The sequence below is a fragment of the Alligator mississippiensis genome, chromosome 6 (assembly GCF_030867095.1).
Source record: "Alligator mississippiensis isolate rAllMis1 chromosome 6, rAllMis1, whole genome shotgun sequence".
Classification (NCBI taxonomy): Eukaryota; Metazoa; Chordata; order Crocodylia; family Alligatoridae; genus Alligator; species Alligator mississippiensis.
In genome coordinates this window covers 47,427,576-47,440,987 of record NC_081829.1, presented here as the reverse complement: position 1 = coordinate 47,440,987, position 13,412 = coordinate 47,427,576, and the positions used below count along the sequence as shown (strand labels likewise).

General features: G+C 41.0%; 1 protein-coding gene across 8 annotated transcripts in view; it reads left to right on the top strand.

Annotated features, from left to right (window-relative positions):
• Window positions 1-9,364, top strand: part of ANK3 (ankyrin 3) — a 731,099-nt gene extending 721,735 nt beyond the window's left edge. For 4 of the 8 annotated variants that reach the window (XM_059729849.1, XM_019496683.2, XM_019496682.2 and 1 more), the window contains 2 exons: window positions 1,399-1,482; window positions 1,608-4,243. In XM_059729849.1, coding sequence (XP_059585832.1) covers window positions 1,399-1,482; window positions 1,608-1,709 — 186 coding nt within the window. In that variant the 3' untranslated portion in view covers window positions 1,710-4,243. The other 4 variants (XM_059729852.1, XM_059729851.1, XM_019496685.2 and 1 more) reach the window with 2 other exon arrangements.
• Window positions 9,365-13,412: the final 4,048 nt, after the last annotated feature.

The following is a 13,412-nucleotide window of genomic DNA, read 5'->3' as shown; positions in this document are numbered from 1 at the left end:
GACTCCCCCAGCATCCCGGCATGTTCTCTGGGCTGGGTGGGGCTCTCTGCTCCACAGCAAGGCTGGCCCCTCCCCTCTGCTCCCTGGCTGCATCTTGGCAGTCTCTGCAGGCATCTGCCTTGCTTCTGCTCCACACACCCCCTCTGCTAGAGTGAGAAAGGACATTTTCAGTCTTAAAATCTTGGCTTGACAGAGCCCTAGTTTGTTGACCTTCAGGCCATATTCAGTGCTCCCCCTCCCCCTCTGCCCCCTTTTTCAATCTTTTGAGGCATGTATATGAAAAGAATAAAATATATTAGTCTCATTGAGCTGGCTCAGTATACAGATATTAATGTAGTGTGTAAGTGGGTATGCTGGATGTTTGTTGACAGTAGTTGTTTGTATATGAATCTGCATTAATAAGTGTGAATAAATAGATATTTGTGCATTTATTGGTTTTCTAGGTGATCTTAGGAAAGTAATTTCTCCCCTGTACCTCAGTTTCCTCATCTGCAAAATGGGGATAGTAATATCAACTTAATTTGTAAAGCACTTGGACATGTATGGATAAAAAAAGCACGAAGAGCTAGAGCTAGCTATCTCTCGGTGTCCGTCGTAGTTACCTATTTGCACAAGTAAATGATTATATGCACATCTGCAGAAACATCTAGGATAGGTAAAGACTTAAACGCTACGTTACTCAGAAGCATCAAGCCTGATCAAAAGTTATTTAGTTCAATGAGAGGACTCCTGTTGATTTCAATAAGTCATGAAGGTAGTGCTTGTGTTGCTTTTCCAATCTGTCAGATGATATCATAGCAGTAGTTTGAAACTACCATTTCCCACTTCCATGGGAAACTACCAATGGTTTTGAAACTACCATTTCAAAACTAGTTTAATTTATTCACTCCATTTTATAAAAGGCAGGAAGTTTTTCTTCTTGTATGAAATCATTAGGCTTTGAAGTTAATTGGTCAAAGGACAGTTTTCTTTTTTTTAAATCTCAAATCTCATCATTTTGATTGTAGAACTTCATGTATATATGGTTAGCATTTGATCTCTTAAAAGCTGCTTGCTAAAGAATGTCTATTACATGTTACATTATTGTGAGTTCCTGCATCCAACTCAGGCAGAGCTGCATTCTAACACTGCTAAAGATTACTTATGTGTTGGTTAAGAAGTTTGGTGCATCGATTAGCTCAGAAGAAAAACATGCTGGAAATCAAGTAAATGGTTTAAGGGTATGTTTTGTGTACTAAAATGCATTGGTCTTGACACATTTAAAAAACAAAACAAAAAACCTTTCACATTTATTTGTTTGATCTAAATCAATTTAGCATGAGTTTGTTGCTTGTAGTGGTGTGGAAACCAATATGCAGAATATAGGTTATTTTGCTAATCTTATAACACGTTCTCTAGGGTGAGGAAGCTAAAAACATTCCCGGTGAATCTGTAACGGAAGAACAATTTACTGATGAAGAAGGCAACGTCATCACAAGAAAAGTAATCACAAATTGCCTCACTATTATGAGTCTTTGTATTCAAGTAACTACTCTTAACATGCTTTCTCTTTTTAGAATCGGGAAAAAAAAAAAATATCGATTCTTTTCATGTATTACTTCCCACAGGTAACCCGGAAAGTAGTAAGACGTGTTGTTATCCCGCATGAGAAGAGAGTTGGTGCAATGGTAATTGGTTGGAGACTACCAGGAAATAACAGTAGAGAATGAGGGTTGTGGTAACTAGCTAAAAAATGCTGCTGAAGGGCTGGAAATTTGCAATTTAACATCAAGCCTTGGCAAAGTTTAGTGCTTGCTTTGTTGACAAGTTGTGCATCTGGATGAAGATAGGACATGGTGTTACCTTTGTAACATTTGATGATGGGGTTTATTTTCAAAGAAGGTTCTTTTTAGTTCATCATTAGTGACAATCCTTTTCACCCAAAGTATAAGGGTTTGCTTATTTTAAATATTAAAGTTTAAAATATAAGGACTGGGTCTGAACACTCTTCTTTGTTCCCAACCCCCAAACCAAGTATTTCCATATATGTATTTTTATTTACCTTCCAGGATCTTTATCCTCCACCAGATACCCAATAAAGTTCAAAACATATCCAAGGGGAGGCCTGATCCTTCAGCCACTTACCTAAGTAGTCACCTGTAGGACTACTTAAGTGACTAAATGATTGCAGGAGCCAGTGTGCTGTGAATGTTTTTGAATTAGAATAGTTTGCACAAAAGGGGCATGTCCCCAGATATAGGGGGATGCGCTTGCAGCAGCAAAAAAAAGTAGCAGCACAAATTTGTGCCAGTACATTTTGCCACTGCACACGCTCCTACATGTGCACTTTGGTGCAGAACAAAATGCCCCACTTCAGGGGCAACTGCCACTTCCCTGCTTCTTCTGGCTCCCAGCAGAGCTGAACTAGAGGATGGGGAGATCCTCTGGCCAGCAGCCAAAGTGTCTCCTGGTGGGGATCATGCCTCTGTGCCTGCCAACACATGCTCCTGTGGTGTGTGCTGCACTGCTCTTTCTGGTGGTGGTTTTGGGGGGGTGGCTACTGGAATTTCCTAGTAGAAACTTTTGCCTCCATGCTGCAAATTTGCAGTGTGAAGTACGTTTTAACATGCAGGGCATGCGGTTTGTGGTGTTGTAAAGGGGAACCAGCCAGGGAATGTCAGGAAAGAATGTTTGTCCTTGGCAGCCAAAATCCAAGTCCTTCCTAGGGACCATTTTGTGCCAGCTTCTCTGCAGCTGTATAAGGAAAGCAGGGCTAGAAGTGCTTTGGCCCTCCCGAACAAATGATACAGGAGCCACTTACAACTGTAATCCTTGCACTCCTTGGAGCTTAAGAACTGCTCTCTCTATATTCCCAATGAGGTATGCATCATCCTATAATGGCTCAGAGACAGAAAGGCAGGCTTATTCCCTACCCCTACATGTACTTAAAAAGATACACAAAAGCTTGCTTAGTAATTGTTTTCCGACTATTTAAGTTGGTTTAATAAAAGATATCAGATGCACCCAAAGAACCTATGTCCTTAGACCAACACAACTACAACCTACACCCCTGTATACAGATACACATTCTCCCATCCAGAAGAGATGACAGCAAGCACAGAAGAAGATATAATGCACCTTTGAAAAAAAATAGCACACTCCTCTTGGGAGGCTGTAACTGTCTCTACATTCTCAAATATAGGCTTTACTTTAGAGATGCTAGTGAAGCTGCAGGCTACCCAAGCCATGTGTCAGTTTTAAAATTATCACTGATGTCAAGGGAACTTTTCTCCCCCCCCGAAAGTACCACAAGGAAAGAGGAAAGGAAAAAGAGAAATCACAATTTCAGATTTGACTCAAAAGGCTCAGGAACGACTGCCTTTGCGCAGGGTTTAGACTGGTCAGTCTGCCTGACTATCCTTCCATCCCCTTCTCAGTTCTTTAATCCTCTCAAACAACAGGATTCTGTTTAGGTATTAAAAATGGACTTGTAATTTCCTTTGAAATAAAATAGTTAGAAGCTACAGTTATGCACACGTTGACATAAAATCACCCACAAGAATAAATTCCACTGATAGCCCATGCAACATATACCTCAATCTGATGTGAACTGAGGCATTAATTTGTAGAAGAATATTGAATTATTTTAAATTAATTTGAAATAACTTCCCTTTAGGCCTGCTCTTTTAAAATGCAAGACTGAAACCTGCACTACTTGTCACTTCCCTAGAGTTTATTTCTTCTGCTGTGCTTTGGTGGACTTTTTTGCTGGCTTCTCCATCCATGCCCTTTCTTCCATTACTAACCTACTCACTCTAAAGCACAGTTGTTGTGAGATATCATAACCACAAAGGCCTAAATCTTCAAAAATGTTGGCTTAATCTGGGTGCCCACCTGCGACACCTAGTGGTTCAACTTTTTTCCGTGAGTGATCAGCATGCACAAATCCATCACAAGTGCAGAAGGTCATCCCTAGAAATTTCATGGTGGGCACCTAGTAAGAGATACCTCAAAGGATTGATATTTTTGAAAATTTAGACTTGTATTTTCCAGTTTATTGTATATTTTAGATAATAATTCAAGCCTGTGCTTTTAGCAGCTCAGTGTGGTAAAGGCTGTAGGTTGTGTGCGTCTTTGAAATGAAGTGTTAATGTGATCCAACTGTTTTTTACTTATCCTATTACAGCTACATGGGACCTGTTTAGAAGCAGGTTTATCATTACAAACCCTTTCTGCCTAATGTGTTGATATTTATCCCTCTTTATTAAAGCAGGGAGAAGGTTATAAGGTTAAGACAAAGAAAGAAGTCAGACATGTGGAGAAGAAGAGTTACTCATAACAGCAGAACACTGAACGGTCAGTTGATTAATGCACCTGGAGTTGATTAATTTGCAGTCTGGAGCAAACACAGTGTTTGTGAACCAGTGAGCACATGAAGTGTTTTCTCCCACTTGCCCAATTCTTAGGCTGAGAAGTCCACTGTACAGCCTACAGCATGCAAACATGTATGAATTACATTAACTTCACACACATTAAGTTGGACTTGGCTACCTCATTGTGTTTCAAGTTAAGCACAAGATAAAGTTTATGGAGGACCAGGGCCTAACCTTATTACAAAATGTTTTTAAAAAAAAATATTGCAAACATATATGGGAGTGGAGTTTCAAGATGCATGCAGTTCATAATCCACAACATTTCTGTTTAGTCAGATATGGATATTAGTAGTAAGTTACTTGTATACAAGTAAATGTAAATAGTGTGCACTAAATGAAGCACTTCTCCCAGAGTCAGATCTAAGATTTGTCATGAAATCAATGTCTTTGTAAAATAAAATCCAGTAACAAGTGTAAATATTTGCTAACAAATAATCCTTACTGAAATGTTTCCTGTGGATTTTATTGGCCAAACTTTATAGTTATAATGAAACAGCAGCTAGCTGTTTATGGTATCTTCAAAAACAAAAGTTAAACCAGCTTTAGAATAAGATATCATTACACTTCTGCTTGCTTCTTTTACAGCCAGTGCAATTATTTTGTCTAGCAACCTAGCAGATACGATTGTAAATGTAAGAAAGGTCAGTCTCCAGGTTATTGCTGTTTGGTACAGTTATTCCTTCCTTGTTATGTGTTTGCTTTATAAGGTTATTTTACTCTGTAACAGCTCGCCCGCCCCAGCGCCATCTTTTGCGTTATCTGCAACCTATGTGGGGCACCCTTGAAGTCCCCTTAAGGTTTCTCGTGTCCCGCTTTCTACTCTCCTGCCATGTCTTGATGGAAATATTATACCAGTGTTCTTGTAAGGGGGAGACTGCTTACTGTATTTTGTATGTTGGGGTTCTCTGCCACCATTGGCCTTGACCCCTGTCTTTCTCTAACTAGGCCTTCCCATCTAAACCCACCAGATAGGGTTTGACTCCAAGGCTCTAGCTCTATGATCTTGGGGCTTGTGGCCCTCCTTTTTGCCCCAATCTAGAGCCCAGCCTCCCCAGCCCAGAAGCCTGTCCACTGGCCCAACAGCCAGGAGGCTGCAAGTTCAAAGCTGGGCTGCGGCCTCGAACCTCCAGTGTCCCTGTCCAAAAAAAAAAAAAAAAAACGGAAAAAAAACCCCACACACGTGCACCAGGCCACTTTGGCCTTTTATGACTGCACCCTCTCTGGCACCAGGGTCTGTGCACCCTAAATACTGTGCCCTCTCTGGCACCGAGATCCCCATGCTGTAGTGGGCCCCCAATGAGGCCTCCTCCTTCCCCAGTAGCCTCACCCAAGCCACTGGTTGTTAATCAGACAAAAGTTATAAACAGTCTGTCCATGGGTTATAACCACCACCAAAAATATAATTAAAGAAGGCAGCATGCCAGCTTACGTTTTCTCAGGAGTTTGTGCTTCTGCTCCCCACCATCTGCTACGGTCCTTCTTCTGCAACTGCTGCCACTTCTCTGAGAGTCCTCAGTAGTTCCCCTACTGCAGCAGCTGGACCGCTCACCAAGCCTCTCTGTGGAGCTCTTATATGCACTCCTTCCCCCTTTTGCTCCTGGCCCTTACTGCCGCCAGCCCAGGGTTTTTATAGTTCTGGCCTGCCCTCTTCCAGTCACCTGACTAGCTGGCTGTGCTCAGCTTTTAACCCCCACCTGGCCAGCACGATGCACCCAAAAAGTTCTGGTCTTAAAGGGACCGACCTGCCTTCTGGTAACAGGGCTAGGGTTCCCTGTTACACACTCTTTAATTTTGTTTGGGTTTGGTTCTTTTTTTAATCTTTTAATTTATGCCTCACAATTAGTTCTTTTTCCTACATAGCCTTATGAAGGACAGACTTTAGGGACTGAAAAGAGAGGAAACAGATGAACAGCATCTGTAAAACTGATATTGATGTCATTCTAGATAATTCACACAGTGAATCCCCAGTCCTTTGCAGTGACTAGAACATACCAAAGTTGTGACTCAATCCTGTGATGTTCTGAGTACTCTGGCTACTGTTCAGAGTAGTATATGCTAAATTTTTAGCGTATAGATAGCCCCACTGGGTGCGCCCCCACAAGTGCACACACGCGGCATGTGGCATCTCAAAGCCATTTGAGATGCTGCAAACCAAATGTGTTCATGTGCATCTATGTGCCATGCTGCTAATTTGCATCACAGCGGGGGGGGTTTGGCACCAGGAGATCTCGGTGTCAAAAAAAAATAAAAATAAACTACCACTAAAAATGGTGTGGTATGTGTGGCCACACCATGCGCCACCCAAAACTGGACCCTGGCTGGATAGAGCTATGCTCTGGCTTCCAGCCAGGCTCTGAGTAGTGGTTTGGCACTACTGCTGCCCCTGAAGGTACTGCTGCCCCGGCACTACTACTGCTACCACTTCCAAGTCTGCTGCCGAGTGTGTGGGGGACTTCCCTCACACCCCCTCTGGCTCGAAAATTGGCTGTGGGGGGGACCCCGGGTGCTCCCCCAAACCCAGGAGGCACCAGTCACCGAGCCAAGGGGCAGGGGAGGGTCTCCCATGTGTTCTGCGGTAGACCCAGAAGTGGACCAGAAGTGCTACTGGTCCACTTCCGGGTCTGCCACCGAGCGTGCTGGGGACCCCCCCAAGCTCCCTTGGGATGCTTCATCCACCTCACCATCTCAGTGTTCATAAGCTGCGCCTGGTACCTCGAGGTACATAGAAAAAAAAATATAAAAGCTATGTCTATGGCCAAATCATTGAATCTCTCTGAATCTAATCAGAGGCTTCTGGTTCAATACAGAGAGAATAATGGGTCGATTCGATTCAGATTCGGAGATTCGGCTGCCAAATCAGGCTGAATCTCCTCCAAATCGAATCAGTGACCAAAGCTTCGCACAGCCCTAACAGTTGCAATTACTGCATGCAGGAGTTTGACCATTTTCAAAAAACGAGAGTATGAGTTATATTTCCTCTTTTACCCATTCTATTCTTGCTTACCAAATTAAGCTAAGTGGCCAATGAGAAATATATGGCATAAATCAATGGAGGAAATTCCTAAACTAATGATGTGCTTTGCACATAGCCTCAATAAAGCTGTGATGCTGCATTCCCTATTCTATTAAATCAGTGGTTTCCTAGTCAGTGGGAGATTTGAATATGCAGGGAATGCAGGATCAGAAACAGAATGTAGATGACCACTTATACAAAAAAACAAGGATTATTAGAGTTGCACTGTCTTTCAGGCAAAGTCAGTGCATCATTCTTAGAGCCATGTTTGAAAAGCTGTTGTTTCCATCTGTAATTAAATGTAATGTGTTCCAAATGCTTTTAAATGCCAATTCATCAGGAGTAGAGACATTTGCTGACGTTTGCCATCATACTGGGTACTTAACTAATTTATCTTTTTATATATTGTATATCTAGATTTATCTTTTTATCAGAGAATATTGTAATATTAATTTAAATTTTTTCACATTGTAAAAGAAAAATTTGAAATTGACCTTGATGAGATATTCTGAAATCATTTTCTACTACCTTTTTTCCCCACAGGACTGTGTGCTTTTACTGCCAGTATTTTAGAGAAACAGTCATGGAAGAAAAATCAACAGGAATTAAACATTCACTGATAAAGTGTGCGTGTGTTTGCTGCTTCCACACATTAACCGCATGGTTTTTATGCAAAAAACCCCACTAAATGAAAAAAACAAACAAAAAAACGATTACTTTAGCATGAGCTAATTTACAGAGCATGGACATTCACTTTCATTTGCAGGACTGGAGAGCGTGCAAGTAACAATGCAGTGTATATACAAGATGCCACACTGTTAACAGCTTATTTCAAGCAATTTGTTGTCATCACAAAAGGAATAAATTCCTGTGGCCAGTGGGGACATAAGAAGATGAAATGATTAAACCACAAAAAGACACTAAAATTACTAAATCCACAACAGCTCGCCTTATTTTTCTTGGACCCAAACTGTCAGGGTATAAAACACTATTTGTTTCTTTTTTAAACATCAGTAGTTTTGCTGTAAATAAATAACACTGTATAAATTCTAACAGAAAATAAAATAAGTGTTGATAAGGCACTGCCTCTTAGATCACAAACAGAATATTGTGACTGCATTGAACATAACAAGTGTCTCAAATAGCTACACCTACAGGGATATTCTGAGTGTATCTTCACAGATTCTTGTATATTATCAATTATAATGTTTGTATATGCAAAATGCTAGCTTGATTTTAAAAAAATCTTTAAAATCTGCTGCAAAATTTAAATGATTCCCTAAATGAGGAATTCTGTAGTTCTGTGAAAATTTTTCTTCAGAGTACTAATATTTTGATGCATGTGTTTCACCTTATTTTGATTAAGTCTTTTCCAGTTTTGCAAACACTATACTGCAACATGAAAAATACGATTTTATCTGTAAACACAAAGCCCTTCATCTAATATTTGTTGCTGTTGCCAATTTTTCAATGAAATGATCTAAAAACATAACATATACAGTAGATGCATTACGGGGGGTGTGCTATCTGTTCTTGCTTTATACTGGGGTAATGCTTGCAGCTTTAGAGGTGGGTTGGTGCTCTAAGGAGCACAAGTTTTGGATATTTTAAAATGAACTGAAGAGAAATTATTAGCTAATAGACTGGCAGCACGCTGTAAAATTATTACTGTATTGTGTACTGGCTATAAGATGTAGAATCTTTCAGTAAGCCAATCATCTGTAATCATTCTAGCAGAGTAATATTAGGTTGTTAAGGCTGCTGTGTTTTAAAGGACATTTTTATTTGGGTTTGGTGAAATCTTTTAATTTGTTGATTATATTCATATGAAAACAGCATTCATTGATAATAGCTCTAATGACATATGTATGAAAACAACAAACACTGGATGATCTAGTTGATTATTTAAGCATAAAATAAATTGTGTTAAAACTCTTCAGCTACGTGGTTTTTAGCAATTTTGTTATCCCCATTAGAATTATGCCTTCAGAATATCGAATAGAAAGTGATTGAGTAACAGAAGCCAAGACAATTACTATGTATGATATCATGCCCTAAACTTCCTAGTGGGAATAGACATTATCTGGCATGTTTTCCCAAGATGAGTTGACTGGGACCAATGTAGCATGCATCGGTACCTGTGCATGCTACATCTACGTGTACGCTTTACTGCAAAGTTGACTAATTAGCTCTGCAGTAAGTGTCACTGCCTACACGTGTGCCTGTATTGGGGCATTGTAAATTAATAACTCTGTCATAGGGTAGTAGTGTCTGGGACAAGTACTATACTAGAGCAGAGTAATTTATACTGCCTCAATGCACATGTAAACTGTGACCAGAGCTAGTTGGGGTACAAGGGTGCTAAGTGCAGGGGCAGCCTGCCACCTAACCCCATACAGTACTACCTACATGCCCCAGCCAGCCCCTCTACCACCCAAAGCCACGACCCAGAGCCAAGGGCTGACCCCCACCCTCCCTCCAAGCCTGAAAGAACAGTGTTAAAATAAGAACTATTTGACTAATGTAGCATATTACACATCATCTACCTTATTTCCTCACATATAGCACACACCTTTTAAAAAAAAAAAAGCCACTTGAAATTGTAGTGCACATTATATGTGACAAATATACTAAGAACAGGTTCTGCCACATACCAGGCAAACATTAAAATAAAATCTGTAAGGAAGCACAGGAAAAAGAACAATGTGCAGGTTCAGCTCATCAGCTGCTGCTACTCAGTTACATACTACAAGGAATTTTTTTTTTCATTCTGCCTTTCAAAACCAAGGTGCATCTTTTACTCTGGGGCATGTTCTGTGCAACAAGTTACAGTATAGGATAACACCGGAGGCATTTTTATTCTGTTTCACATAAAGTGCATGAAAGATACTACTTACAAACAATTTTATTCCTGACACATTAATGAAAACAAAAGTGATCCTCCTGGATAATCATAATGGATAATGAATAAAGTAATGCATATTTTGTCTAATTTATGACACTTACTGGTACAATACTCATTTCTCCTGGTCACCTGAGGGAGTTTGCAGGGCAACCACCCATCCAGGAGAGCACAAGTGCTTATTTTTGAAGTCCACAGTCCAAGGTAACAGTATGTATTGCTATAGCAGCATGTACACTGTTGTGTGTCAATCTCCCTACAAGAGCTGTGATTTTTCCAAGAGAACATGGGCTGCAACTTACTAGATTGTCTTGTGGACACATCCCATTCCCTTTCACTATCAAGCAACCTGCTTTTCCTCCCATTTGTATATCTATGACACCCCTGTGACTACCATTGCACACACAGAAATGTAATCAACTTTTCCACTGTCTTGTAATGCAAATGGAAGATGGAAACAAAGACAATGAGCATCATATGGCAGCTGAGCTGACCACAAGCAAGCCTGAGGCTGAGAATTACAACACTACAGTCTTGAGTTCCTCTTTAGCTTTTTTATATTAGCAAGTGGAGGCAGATCGGGTGTTGTTGGTTTTATTCATAGATCTCCCCTGCATGGTCCCCTTGCAGGGTTACTGTTTGGATACAATGACTGCAGGTGTATTTACTGAATGCAACTTTGGCTTCTTGAGAGAGAAAATCAGTTTCTTTCCTCCAGACTGCATAAGATGTATATAGATTAGGGCTGTGCGAGGCTTCGGACAGAGCTTTGGATCCAGAGAAGCTTTGGACGCTTTGGCATCCAAAGCAGCATGTCCGGATTGAAGCACTGGCTTCGTTAGGCTTTCTGAAGCGGTTCGGAGCTTCTGAAGCACTTCAGAGATCCAGCCATAGGGTATAATGGGGAAACAAATATCTATAACCTTGTTGTTTTTTGTCTGATTTGGATGAAATTTGCAGGGGTTGTAGCCTCTGCTGAGAGCATGAAGCCTGCCAAATTTCAAGAATATTGGTGCAGGGGCTCAGGGGAAACTGCATCCCAAATTCCTGAAAGCAAAACTGTTGTCACGTGTATGTGTTACATCATGGGGGGTGAAAACTGCAGGAGTTGTGACCCCTCATGAGGCCACAAAGCATGCCAAGTTTCAAGAAGATCGGTGCAGGGAGTTGCGGGGGAACTGCTTCTCAAGCTGTGGACAAGCAAAACTCATGACATGGGTGACACTGTGTGTGTTAAGGTGCAGCAGGGTAAAAGCTGCAGGGATAGTAGCCCCTGTCGAGGAGATGGGTGCAGGGGTTCTGTCTTCAAGGGCGAATGTAGAATAAATAGCAAATTAAAAAGAAGCAGAACTTTTCCAGAGCCCTCAAATATATTTTTGTGTTACCCTACGGGTTGTGCAGTTATTTATAGGTATAGCATGACAGCAAATCAACATAGCAGTATTTTTAAACTCTCTGTGGCATAATGTAAATTTCCACATGTGGCTCAGAACATTGGAAAAATCATTTCTTGAGCATGTTGGGACAGTGATGAGGTAAGCTTGTCACAGGTTCAGTATGGTTTCTGGGCTGTTTCTGTAGGAAAACCTGCGCATACACACACACACACACACACACACACACACACACTGATGTGTGTGTGACTTATGTGACTTTCAATACTTATATTCCATTCCCTTATTTGGAACTGTACCATCCAAGTAGCTTGAACTGCCCTGACACTATTACCTTAATAAATAGTGAAATGTGCCATTCAATGGTATTATACTAATCAATATATATGATATATACTGACCAATTATAACACCCAAAAAGCAGCTATCCACAGCCGTGCATGAAAGTAACTATTGTGTGTTTACTTTCTGAATTTGGCCTACAGAGCTCATATAAATTTAATAATGAATCTATCACCTAATAGATTGGCAGCTCTGTAAACTTATTACTGTATTATGTATTGTCTATAAAATGTAGGATCTTTCAGTAAGCTAATCATCTGTAATTGTTATGACAGTGTAATTAGCCAGCATTAATCTGCGTAATTTACACACTGAGGGAGTTGAAGGGTGGAGTTATGGCAAAAATTGGCATATTGATGCTTTACCTACATCTGTCTAGAGTCACATCTCTAGAGACATACTAAAATGATTTTGCGGATTTCCCGGAAACAGTGAAATCTGGCATTGCCCATGAAAGCAGGTAATGTCCATGCAATCGCGAGATCCCAAAATAATAATAGGGACCCCACCCCTCACACTTGCAGCCAATCATTGGCATGGGGGCCTGCCACAATCAGCCTGTAAATATAATGTCTGGCCCCGCAATCTTCCCATGAAATCAGACAGCCGCCTCCTTGAATTAGGCCGATCCCTACACATATCCTGCCAAGGACTCTGGGAAAACTCCTTGAGAAGGACTTCTCAAAAAGGAAAAGTTGGTTTCTGGTTGCCTCCTTAAAGAACAAAGCTAAGAAGCCCCAAGTATAAGAGGCAGGTGGGGCAGGAGCTTGTGCTGTGCAGAAGAAAATGCACAAAAGGATCCTCCAAGTTTGGGATCAACTTTGAAATTAGTTTCTGAGCATTTCCACATGAATCTTCCAGAGTTTGCTAATCACTAGGGAGGAGTCAAGGAGGTCTGTATTTTCCAGAATCTTCAAGTAGGGGTCATGTTTGTTTACTATACAGGGAGAAGCCAACATCATGAAATTTTCTTATAACAAACCCAAATCCTGGTAAAACCTGCCCCACCTCTGCATTTATAGATAGCTGTAACTCATTTGAACCAGTGAAATTCCAGAGTAGATGTGGGAAGGCACATTGCAGACCCAGCAGACGCTGCTTGTACACAATGCAGTTGTGCTCCATGGAGGCGCGTATTGTCCCAGAAAAAGGGTAGGGAGGCTGGTGGAGGTGTAAATGCAAATACCCTGGCAGTTCACCTCTGAGATAGTGGTAGCAGCTATGGAGTATGTTTGCTGCCATTGTGAAGCCTAATATCTTCCCCTGAACTACCTGTGATATCCCTGGCAGGCAGCTTGGTCTTTAGATTGTTTGCTGTATTCCACAATTTGGCGCACACATATTTGTGT